The sequence below is a fragment of the Aethalodelphis obliquidens genome, unplaced genomic scaffold (assembly GCF_003676395.1).
Source record: "Aethalodelphis obliquidens isolate GAN/ISIS:26980383/991018 unplaced genomic scaffold, ASM367639v1 scaffold3, whole genome shotgun sequence".
Classification (NCBI taxonomy): domain Eukaryota; kingdom Metazoa; phylum Chordata; class Mammalia; order Artiodactyla; family Delphinidae; genus Aethalodelphis; species Aethalodelphis obliquidens.
The window spans coordinates 69,096,897-69,109,263 of NW_020837947.1; the positions used below are offsets into that span (position 1 = coordinate 69,096,897).

General features: G+C 35.1%; 1 protein-coding gene across 3 annotated transcripts in view; it reads left to right on the top strand.

The window, feature by feature from the left end:
• SYNCRIP (synaptotagmin binding cytoplasmic RNA interacting protein) overlaps window positions 1-4,763 on the top strand; it is a 29,008-nt gene extending 24,245 nt beyond the window's left edge. The window contains exon 12 of one of the 3 annotated variants that reach the window (XM_027091152.1): window positions 114-4,763. In XM_027091152.1, the coding sequence (XP_026946953.1) occupies window positions 114-155 (42 nt within the window). In that variant the 3' untranslated portion in view covers window positions 156-4,763. The remainder of the gene's footprint in view (window positions 1-113) is intronic. The other 2 variants (XM_027091160.1, XM_027091179.1) reach the window with 2 other exon arrangements.
• The last annotated feature ends 7,604 nt before the right edge of the window (window positions 4,764-12,367 follow it).

The following is a 12,367-nucleotide window of genomic DNA, read 5'->3' on the forward strand; positions in this document are numbered from 1 at the left end:
TTAAGAACTACTATTTTAAAGCTTTTATTTATTTTTTAATGTTATCATTATGTATATACACATTATCAATCTAAAATGATTTATCTAACTGATTCCTTTTGTTACCTGGCTAGCAGGGAAAAGGGGTCGAGGCCGGTCCTGACCTGTTACAATGAAGACTGACTTGCTATGTGGGATTACACCAGAAGCTTGCAGTGGAGTAATGGTAAGGAAATCAAGCAACCTTAAATATCTCGGCTGTATAGGAGCATATTCTATTGCAGAAGACCTTCCTATGAAGATCATGGAATCAAATACAGGACATTGAACTAATACTTGGACTTTGATATGAATTTCTTTAACAATTTTCTCTGCAGTGCAAGTTATTAAACTAAAGCTACTCTATTTTCCAAATGTGTTCCAACAGAAATTCTTCATAACTTCTAGCATGGTATCTTAATAAAGAATAAAGTTCTTCTCTTTAAAAAATCTGCTCTAAGTAGATTTTTCCCCTGTTTTTTTAAATTAAGGATCCCAGCATTGGTTTTCTGAAATATTCTCTTGAATTTGTGCATTTAAATTTTATTGCAGTGGTATAGATGAATGCCATTGTTGGTATCCTTAAATTTTATTTCTGCTCACCAAGGTTAATCATGATTGTCTATATCTTTTTTATAGTAATCACTTTTGAATTGTGTTCAGATATGCAGTTTCAGGTGTAATCATCAGAGCTGGTTAGTCAGGCATTCCAGATAGTGGTTCTTTTCAGAACCTTTTTTAAAGGGTTGGTTAACTACCTCAGTAGCAGAGGATTGAACTATACCCTGTCTGTACTGTACATAGAAAATCTTTGTAGATAAAAGCAAGGCTTGTTAAATGATATGAGGGTAAGATTTTAATATACCAAATGTAACATTCTTAGTTGCCTTTAGTTTCAGAGGCTTGTAAGACTTCCTCATGACCATCATAACAGGCCTTGCTTTTGTCGTATTTTGTGGCTGAAAAAGCAGCCTTGCTTCTTCAGATATTGTAGTTATTTGGATGTATAATAGTTTAGCAAGATGTTACTTTTGTAAGACATCAGATGTTCAAAAAAGTGCATCCGAACTTGTACTAAATACTGCAGTGTCCCTTTATAAAAAGTCAGACTAAAACTGACAATTGTACAGCGAAGCCTGACATTTGGATATTTTGAAGTTTTTTCATAAATCATAGAAATTAGTATACGGCTGTAGTTTAGCTTTTTAGGTAAAAGGTATGTTTCATTAGTGCATTTCTTATTGCTGATCACTGCAAAAACGTGAATCAGCTTTTCCATTTCTTATGCAGGTCATGATAACTTGTAGAATAGAGTACAATCATTTGTGCTATGTTTTTAATTTTCTAAAGCACCTTGATGACAGTGAGTGTTCAGTGGTGAAGCATCCTCTATTGAATCACCCTCAAAAAATTTTTTGCCAAGTCCTAAATTGATAGTTTAAAGTCAGAAGTGAAATTATAGTTTAATTGAGACTTGGTATAAAGAAATCCCTTTTCCCCTTCCCCAAAGGGATACTGCAGTTATATCACATACCCAATAGGCACCATGATGAAGATCAGAGCTTATACTTAATTAAGGTTTTATACACACCAGTTTCCCCAGTAAATGCAAATTTAACAAGAAAATTAGACATGTCATATGTTCAAACTGCTCATGGCAAACAATCATTTTGCATTCCTGCAAATAAAATTGTTTTATACTGTAAGCTGGAGGCGAGTGTAACTTATTTTTGTAATAAAGTTTTTATTTTTTTTATGTGTCATTAATATAAATGTGTGTTAGTATAGAAATATTCTGGTTTAAAAACTTAGAAATGCACACATTTCAGTATGTTTATTTGTACTTACATAATTTTAGATAGTGGTTGCCAATAGCCTGTATGTTTCACATTAATTGGTTTTTTTTTATGTTATCTTAATAAACCATTTTAGTATGTTGTATGTCAGTTACTGGGATAGCTGGGACATAGAGTGTAATTTAAAATTTGTCAATAAGTATTCATTGGAATATATGTAAATGTGCCTTGCCGGTTATTGAAACATTACCTACAAAATGAGTATGGGGTGACAAAAATTAGTTCCTGGTGCTTAATGAAACTTTTTGCCACTGATTTTATATATTACCCCGTGCTTTTTTAAAGTACATCTCTCTCAAATCTTAGTGTAAGTTTGAGGGCTACACAGAACATTTACATTTCATTCTAACATATAGTGAGTATAATAGGTTGTGGAAAGTGGGTAAACTAAATGTAGCCTTCAGTAAAATTGAATCTCAGTGTAATCCTTGCTGCTGGCATTTCCCAGTTCCAAGGAGTTAAATAAATGATCCCATCAAAGAGGTCATTGCCATGCCTATTGGCACTTTACTGTCATACCCTTTTTAAGGGACACTGTCAAGGTGTTTAAGTTAATTCTCAGAATTATTTGTTGGGATTTTAGAACAAGTTTGTTTGACTTAAGTAAGAACTGCATTGTCAAAGTTGAAAGATGAACATTTTTGTGAGTTCACAAATGTGTTCTTAAGAAAACATTAAAATGTGGAGCTGTGGGTTTCCAAGACTATTTGGCATTCTTAGTTTGGGGATTTGGGAGGGAAAACTGATATTAAAAAATTGTGAGGAATTGATGGGTAATGTAAACAGTGGTGATGAAATATATACACACTCAAGTGAAATCACTTGACAGTGTTCATTTGACTAACTGAATTTAAGCCATTATAATTACTTTTAAAATTAAATAATCATTTGCACTGTTCTGATAATGGGTGCAGTTTTTGAGCAATATAATCAGAGCTAAATATGCATGTAGTGATTAGTGATGTGAACAATTAAGTACTGAGAAGAAATACTAACTGGTATTTTCAAACTTAAATTTCTGTAGTAAAATCAGTATCAAACTCTTATCAGATCAAGGAAAACAGGCAATGCATATAAACATACTTTTGAATGTTGTGTGGCCTATAAAGCAATAATGCAATTTTTATGGAATGTCATGGGATATGAGAAATGGAAATGCAAAAATAACGAATCCTTTAGTAAAAATGTCAACATGTTAAAAAGGGGAATGTTAACTAATGTAGGTTATTGCTATTTGTGATTTGTTTATGGGTTCTTGGCTTTGACAGCTTCAAAGAATGGACAGATGACAAGTTAAAGAAATTTTGTATATATTGTCAAGGAATGGGTCTTAAATCCAAGAGTCAAGTCCCTTCCTTGGGGTGAAAAATGTATCCTTAAAGCATTCTGATTGTTAAAAAAGAAAACTTGAGTTACCTAACCAAAGCAGACGCAAGATTTTGTTTCTGCAGACTACTTGGCAATCAAAAGTGATCATCACTTTAATCAGTTTTTAGAAAGTTGCTTTGTGAGAAAATTGTGTTTGATATATTTTCCCAAACATGAATTTTGTGGAAGGTTTTCCAGCATTGTGACTGAATCAGATGTTAGAAATGGGGGGGTGGTGGATTTAGCACAAAAAGAGCGGTTGCACACTCATGATGGCCACTGTAGCATCATGAGAAATTTACCAATTACTGCAAGTCTGATTTAAGAAAATACACTTTCTTCATGATAAACTAGGAACAACATAGGAATGGATTGGTGGGGTTACCTCGGGCATTCACTTGTATATAGCTATTTGAAAAGACTTGTATGAGGGTGAATATCATCATGCTAGGCAAAATTGTCACATTCAGGACAGCTTTTTTTTGATCACTAAGCCAAAAGTCACTGTTGATCAGAAACATAGCAAAAAAAAAACAAACAAAAAAACCCCCAGTATGACATAGTCTATTTAAGGGGAGAAATTAAAAAGTAGAAGGACTTCATGCATTTAGGTGAGGGAGCTATCCCCCTGGAGTAAATGATTGCTCAGGTTCCTAAAACTTCCAAGAATACCCACCATGGTTTGTTTTCTCCCCAGTGATGTACACTGTAAAATTTTTATCTGACCGTAGGAATTCAGTGGTGGGTATAAAATGAATGAATAAAGAAGTAACAGTACATAAAATGAACAGACTTCTGGGGATGGTGTTTCAAAGTGTAGTATTAATTACGCAGTAATACCACTCAATAGGGCATGCCACTACTTTCTTGAGATGCTAATTATAAACCAATGTTTAAAGACATTTTTAACTGTGGGCAAATTAGATGGACTTTTTTGTCTGTCACTTTTTAAAAAAGTACTTAAGATGTAAGTTTTATTAGTACCACAGTCTGCCTTCAGTAATATGCCTAAAATATTTTTCAGGACCAGGAGCATTCAGTTGAAAGAAACAAATCTTTTTTATGAATGCAAAACAGTATTATAACTAATGCCCTGGTCCAAAATTAGGTTTTTAATGATATTAACAGTAGTCTGATAAACATTTAGAAGTCTGGCATTGAGAAACAAAAGCTTGTACCTGACTAGTATTTTTATTAAAAAAAATTAGTTCTGTTAGCTTATTTAAATTCTCTTACATTTATTTATCTGTAGAATTTATATTTATTTCATTCCTTTTATCTCACTGAAAACTGTCTGCAGGCTCTCTGATTTGGATTAGATGTGTGAAGTACTGTCTTTTGCCAAAAACCTCAAATTACCTGTTCTTTTCAACGTAGTGGGTTTGTGCTTGTTTGGAGATCAGTTCAAAAACTATCTGTACTATCTGTACTGCCTCTGATGTTAAGATTTTATGTATAGCATAAGGAAGCTAGCTCTGACTATATTTTCCTAAGAATAAAGACCTATTTTTGTAGCATGTCTTAGGATCTCCAGGAGTCCAAGAATTATTGTGGGTGTCCTCCATCGTTTTTCCTTTAACAGCTTTAAAATAGACACTTGGAATCTTTAGAAGTCTTTCGCCTTTTAATTACTCATACATTCAAAGTAACTAGCCAATGGTACAAACAAATTCCCCAAGATCCCTAATTCAAGCACATGATGGGGAGATGCTGTATAGGATAAATGTATAGTGTTGGTCTCCACTTAATTTTAATTGACGATGAAAATATTCTGTGGTCACACACACGCCGGTGGACTCAATGAAGAAGTTACTGGTAATTTGGCTCTGCTTTTCTGGTAACGTGCCCCCACCATTCAGTGCTGCATTCTCTGTCACTCTGGAGGTTTGGAGATGAGTGACGGAGGTTGTAAGTAATACAGGAGAGGGGAGTGAACAAACTATTTTGCTTTAATAGAATGCTGCACATTTATGACTGCGCAAATGAGATTAGGTAGGTGAAATAGAGCTTAAAATGTGTTCTATTAAGCTAAGTTGGCAAATCATTATCAAAGAATGGGGAACTTTAAATATGTTCAGGAGGTTTTGGTTCAGCCCTAGGATATCTTGGGGGGAGGTAGTGTTGGCCACTTCATGAAGACAAAGATCCTTTTAGGTCAGTGCAGAGTTTGTGTTATGATTGCTAACATTTATACTAATGATTGAAAAAAGTTTTTGTCATTTCAGAATAGTCATGGAAGTTTTATACCTGAAAAATTCTTGTACACTACTAGGGGATTTTGAAAACCATTTACATTGCCTATTTGGCTCCCTGTGCAGATGCCAAACTAGTACTTTTTTTTTCTTGTTCATGTGAAGACTGCTGAATAAGACTTTTTGGGTGAGGGAGAAGTCCCAATAAACCACTTTGGAAATTAGTGTCTTCAACTGTAAGTTTCCTGAAAATTTTTTTTTTTAACACAAGCAATAGATCAAGATAAGGTTATTTTAGAATAATTTACTACAGGCTTCAGTGAATACCTGATTTTTTACTTTGTAGAGTGGTTTAAAAACAAGTTCTAATGAGTCTAATCTGAAGCTGCTATCTGTAATGCACATGAATTGTCATTTCTTCACCTTTTTAGGCTTTCAGTCTGTATTCTGAAAGGATTCTTGTGATACAAAATACGTTTTGGAGAGAATTTTGGGATACCTAAGGGAATTGACATCTGTCATTTATGAACTACAGCCAATTTCTACTTTTCCAAGGCAAAGGACAAAGGTTTTGATGTGGACAAGCCATTACCACCGATTAAGTAAAGAATGTGATTAGGGCGTGTTCACAGTACTAAATGTGTAGAAAAGAGTTGTAGATTCCAAAATCTAGTCTTCCAGGTACAGAAACATACCATGACATAAGAGTTCTAAGATCATTATATCTGGTGTGGCTCTATTGCTGTTAATTTCAAATGAGATGAAGAAATTTGAATAATCATGCCATGTGTATAACAACTTTGCATTTCAACTTGTGTCCTGATTTTTTCCTGTGTGAATTAGAAAATGCCAGTACTGCATCATTTGAACACAAAATTGCTAGAACTAGGTACATCTATGTCATGAGTGAAAACCCTTACGACGTCATTTTTCAAGAGAATATTTTTTAATATATTGGTATTCATGTTGCCTTAATTGGAGGACTCAAAAATTAGGCCTCTAAAACTGCTTTATTTAACGCATGGGAAATTAGAAAAGCATATATACTAATTGTGTTTCTTAGTATACTTAATATTTGGAATGAGCTTGGAGGAAAACCAGAAATGAGCAGTATGTCAAAGGTCATCTATATAAAAATTGGTGGAGTACACTTTTCAGTTCTCTGCAGCCACGTGCATATGTAATCGCAGGGTAGTTCTGGCAAAATTTAATATCTTCTTGAAATAGTAAAAATTCATGTGAATTTGCATAAGTTGAATTCCTAGGAATCCTTCAACATTGACAGGTGTAATTTCTTCTAGGCACCCTACCTAACTTCAGGTTCATTTATAAATAGAATTAAAGCAGGATGAAAAGCTTTTATTCTAAAATTATACTTTAAGTCTTAGTTGATGGTTTTCTGAGGATCCATTTAGCATTTAGGACAGCAGCAGCAGTTAGGGGCCCAGCAGCAGATGCTGTGGTTTCTTTGGCTTATCCTCCCTGCTGCTTAGTGTCTTTTGATTAGTCTATTTGAAATACTACCACTCCTTGTTCTTTAAAGTTACTGTTTCTTCTCTATATGGTTTCTTTTGCCTCCTAGGATAGAAGCTCCTCCAGGGCAGGGAAATCTTAATTAATGGTGCTAGGCATTTAAAAATATTTTTCAAAATATTTTTTAGTTTGGTGGAAATAAATTTTCAGTTTAGCTTATTTGCTGAATTAGGCTTAATTGTGGCATGTTAACTTGAAGAAGGAATAAAAAGTTTTGAGCCACTTAATTCACAACATGAAAAGCTTAAAAATTAATGAACATGAAATACTAACGTTTTAAGCACATTAAGATCATGAAGATCCAGATTTAAATCGTCTGACATTAAAAAAGTCTTGAAGGGAGCTGTCGGTTTATAGACTGCATTATTCTTATATCAATTTAATTATTGACAACCCAGCCCAACAATATTTCTTTATGTTGATGTTCAGCTTAATTCCAAGCTGCTGAACAAAACAGTATCCACCTACCAAACGCCATCTATACTTAACTTCTTTATGAGGAAGGAGTACTTCAAGATAGAGTTCTTGTTTTGCTGATGAGTCTAGTTGGTTTTGAGTCCATAAAGTTTGTGTAAGGTTCTTAATGTAGAGCACTTTGGAAAGGATATGTAGTGATGCTTGAGAAAAGCATGAAGGCTAGGTAACTATACATGAACGTCTTGAGAAGAGCTATTTCTAAGAGTAATCCATACTTACTATATTTTAAAATAAAGCCCTGGTTGCATCCATATGAATAGTCTTAATAGGTACCTTACAGTTGGTTGCTGGTTGAAGTTAAATCACTTGAGAAGGGAGGCTCTGAATTTAAGGCATTTTCTCACTACAGTATATATACCTACTTGTTTTAGTATTGATGGATAAAGGTGGTATTTAGACTTAAATATGCTTAGTTGATATTTTAACTTGATAGTACTTCAAAGAAAATTTAAAAGACTTATACCTGGAAAACAAGATAAAACACAGGATGTGAAAGTCTACTTCTCTGCTCACACCCTAGTCAGTTAACAGAGATGAATGACACTGTTTAGTTCTGATTGTAGTTAACCTCATATCTTTTAATTACTAAGTTTAAGCAGTATTTTTTTTACCCCTTGTGAGACATTTGGCTTACTCTAGTCCTCCTTTTTTTTCTGAACTGTTTTAAGTTCAGTCGATTACCTCAACTACACCTAGTACCTGTTTGCTCTTCACTATATGGGGAAACAGCACACTCAATACTTACTTTTCCTTCATTTCCCAATTCCTGTTAACTATCTTTTCTGTCACTTTTTTTCTTCTGGGGCATATATTGATTTTAAATTTTAGCAGTAGAGCGGGCTCACATTATGTATGGACTGTCTTGCTCACTCTTGAATTCTGTCAGTTTTTAAAAAGATAACCAGTTTCTTAATGCATTGAAATACTACTTCACTTTGGTTATCTACTTTCAGTGCTTTTGATTTTTTTCTCAAATGTTTGGTGATTCTGTTTTTTTCATATTTATGAAAGAAAGATCAAAGTGGTCTGGTGTTCCTGGGCCTATCCACTGAGACAGGTGACTGTAAGTTGTGTGTGTGTGTGTGTGAGAACACAAGGACTAACAGGCTTTATCATTTCCTTGAGGGCAGGCAGGCAGGTAGGCAGGCAAGCTTACCCCTCCAGTGCCAGGAAGCAGAGTGCTCAATTGTAGGAACACTGACTCCTCCTAGGCGGGCGAGTTATTTGCTTTGAGGAGGTGGGTAGACCCTGAAAGCAGGTCTGCAACCCTCAGGCACCTAAATTTCTTCCCTTTCCACTCTTGCTAGCCAGAGGTTTTGCCTTTTCCGGAAGTCACTCATCCCTCCCATGAAAAATGGCTCTTTTTCCTGCAGTCCTCTGGTTGCAAAATGAACATAGCCTCAGTTCTTCATCTTTTGTACTAATTTGTGCAAATTAATATAAAAAGTGATAATTTAAAAATAGAACTGAGTAGTAAAATACAACATTATGGTGTACACTATCTTAGAAGAAACCACCTTAATCTCTGTATAATCACATGTGACAGCTCATTTAAAATAAATTGTCTAGGAAAAAGTTCGAATAAATCTTACTTGAAAAGAGAACAGCACTTAGCATGCTAATGGGTATATAGAAGACATTTTGTGACTAAGGATGCAAACTTAGTGGCATTCTTGACTGAGCAAAGCAGATTATTTTGAAAGCCCTTTTTTGGGGAATAGTACGATAGATTTTACTTTAGCATACAATTTCTGAACACTTAGAAGAAACCATTGAGCAGTATTTTGGTTTATCCCACCCCCCCCCTTTTTTTTTTTTTGGCCACACTGTGTGGCTTGTGGGATCTTGGTTCCCTGACCAGGGATTGATCCCGGGCCAGGGCAGTGAAAGCACCAAAAATCCCTAGACCACCAGGGAACTCCCATTTCCTTTTTTTTTTCTTTGTCTAGTTACATTTAATACAGCATACCTTCATATATGTTCTTTTACTAGTTAATGAGACTACATTCCTTATTTTGGTAGGGGTCTCAAACCTACCTTTTCCAGATTTGTTGTTCTGGGATTTGGTGAGAGTCCATGTTAACCTACTTGTGGAATATATTCTTTTATACTTTTGTCATATGCTCTGTCTTTGCTGATTAGAGGGTCTAAATCCTTAAAAAGCATTTCCACCTAAATATGGCAATTCAAACATTTTAGATCGTTTTGCCTATCCTTAAGGACCTCTTCCAGGTATGAAAACCATTTATTTTTTTGGCTGCACTGTGTGGCTTGCAGGATCTTAGTTCCCCGACCAGGGATTGAACTCGGGCCATGGCAGTGAAAGCGCTGAGTCCTAACCACTGGACCATCAGGGAACTCCTCCCTTAAAACCATTTTTAACAGGTTTTATGATATTAAATATTAATTAGTTGATATCAAGGGAGAAACTGACTTTCGAGGTTTTTGGTACCAAAAATCTTGGCTCAGTTTTGAACTAGTTTCAACTAGTGTACCTAGACTGTTTCAATTAAAATTGATGGACATAAGACACACTAATCTCTTGTATTTATAGGGCTTTCCCATTCTAATAAGACTGATGTAGCCTGTTTATATTCACTTTTCATATAAACTTAGAAAAGTACAGGTTGCTAAAGCAAAAGACTGTGAGTTGATATAGTCTCACAATTTCAATGACTTAGATACTCCCTCTTATTTCCCCAATAGTTTCAGGTGAAAAAATTATTTTTTTCTTAATCATTGAGACATTTAATAAAAGGAACTGAGCAAACACAAATATAACCTCTTTGGTCCTGAGTTTGCTTTCCTGTAAAAAAGAGATGCTGTTAGACTGTGATATTTTTCTAGCTTTCAGCATTCTATGAGATACAGCTTGTGTTAAAAAAAAAAAATTCTGGGACCTCCCTGGTGGTCTAGTGGTTAAAACTGCTCGCTTCCAATGGAGGTGGCACAGGTTCAATCCCTGGTTGGGGAACTAAGATTCCATGTGTGGTGCAGCCAAAAAATAAAAAATACTTAAAAAAAATTCTGCCTAGATGGTTTTTTGCTTTATTTCATTCATACTTTTGTTGTGAAGACCTAGTTTTACAAAATGCAGGAAATGTTACATTGCTGTTCATTTGCCCTGTAATACCTTACATATTATGAACATTTCCTGGTACATTATTTTTGTGATACTTAGTTACTATTTGAGGGAGAGAGTGGTAAGACAAACCTTTCTCAAAGCCATATGTTCTGAGTAATAAAACTCTCAACTCTTCACAGAGCATTATTCAAGTTATTTCCAAGTTCCCTAAATTAGTGTGTTAATGTTGTACTAGTTAAGAGTCAACCTGTGTAAGACGTCAATTAAAATTAGCCATATGGATCTACTTTTGTGCTAGTATGTTTTTTAGGTTTTAGAATTAGTGTTCATTTACTTCGGTCTCTCTGTTCTGAAATTCTAGGCAAAACTCATTTAGTGTAAAGCTAATAAATATATTAACCTGATCAGGAAATAAAAGACAGTTTAACTGCTAAACCAGCCTCCCAAATTTGCTTTAATAATAATAATGATTCAAATATTTTCTAAAAATTATAGAGTGTAAGTGTTCTCCTAAGCACCAGCAATCTCCTCTTCCTCTCCGCCCCTAGTAAACTCTCTTTAAGTTGAAACACCATGTATTTCATTATCAGGATAAAGCATATTATTGCACCTTTTCCTAGGTAGCGTGGTGATTTTGGAATGATGCCCCTTTTAAGTTGATTTTCCTCTCCCCTCTGTTTTCAAGAACTGTTCACAGGATACCAGTAGGCTGATATGAAAGTTATATTTTTTTAAAGCTTTAGGGAATTTCCTGGCGGTCCAGTGGTTAGGACTTGGCGTTTTCACTGCCGGGGCCCGGGTTTGATCCCTGGTCAGGGAATTAAGATCCCATAATCTGCGAGAAAAGCTTTAACTTCTCTGAGGCATTGAATCACTCTGCTTGAAAAGTTTCCTTGCTACTTTGCTGGTTATCTTAATATTCTCTATCCTGTTCTTATCTGTTCTTATTTCCCGTTTTTCTTCTATACTTGTCTCCTTGATCTCAACTGTATTTCCAGCTTCGTGTCACATCTGTGTGGACTCCTGCTTTAATGTCAGGGTTTGATCTGTTATATGCAGGTTTGCCATTCCAGCTCTTTGCTGTACATGTTAGAGTGCTTTGCTCTGTCAGTGATTATATGCTGTTAATTCATCACATCCAGTTACACTTGATGACTTACTGAATAGGCCTAAAAATCCTCTCTATCCAAGTTCTACTGTACCCTTTGAGAAGTTCAGGTCAGGTCTGGCTGAACTTTATATTTACAAAGATCTTAAGTGGTTCCAGATTTATAAGTGGCACATTATAATGGCTCTCCATATCTATGTCTACAATAGCACTCTCTAGTAAAAGTGCAAGCCATATATGTAATTTAAAATTTTATAATTTGGTCTGAGCTCATCCTTCTCACCTTAACCTTCCATTGGTATTGCCTGTAAGCAAACTGCTGGCCTGGTCTTTCTTTGGCTCACTTCACATCTCTGGTGTCTTATTAGTGTGTGTCCCCAACCCACCCTTCCAAGCCAAGCTCTCAAAAATCCTCTTCAGCGAAAATAGTAAAGTCTCCTTGCTGTATGTGCGTTAAAATGATGATCAACAAAGTATCCCTGAGGAACATGTACAGTTAGGGGAACATCAAAAGTCCTGGCTTTCTGGAGTTTATATAAGGGTGTTAGCTGATGTTTTTTCCTTTATTGCTTGTGCAGTAGGTTTGTAACATAGCTATTTATGTATGAGTCAAAACCCCAAATCTACTAACCTCTGATTAAAGGTAACTTTAGGAGCAAAACCATGGTTTTCAAATATTTGGCAATATTTGAAAATCTGGTATCTCTATGCTTTGTAATTGCAAGAAGAA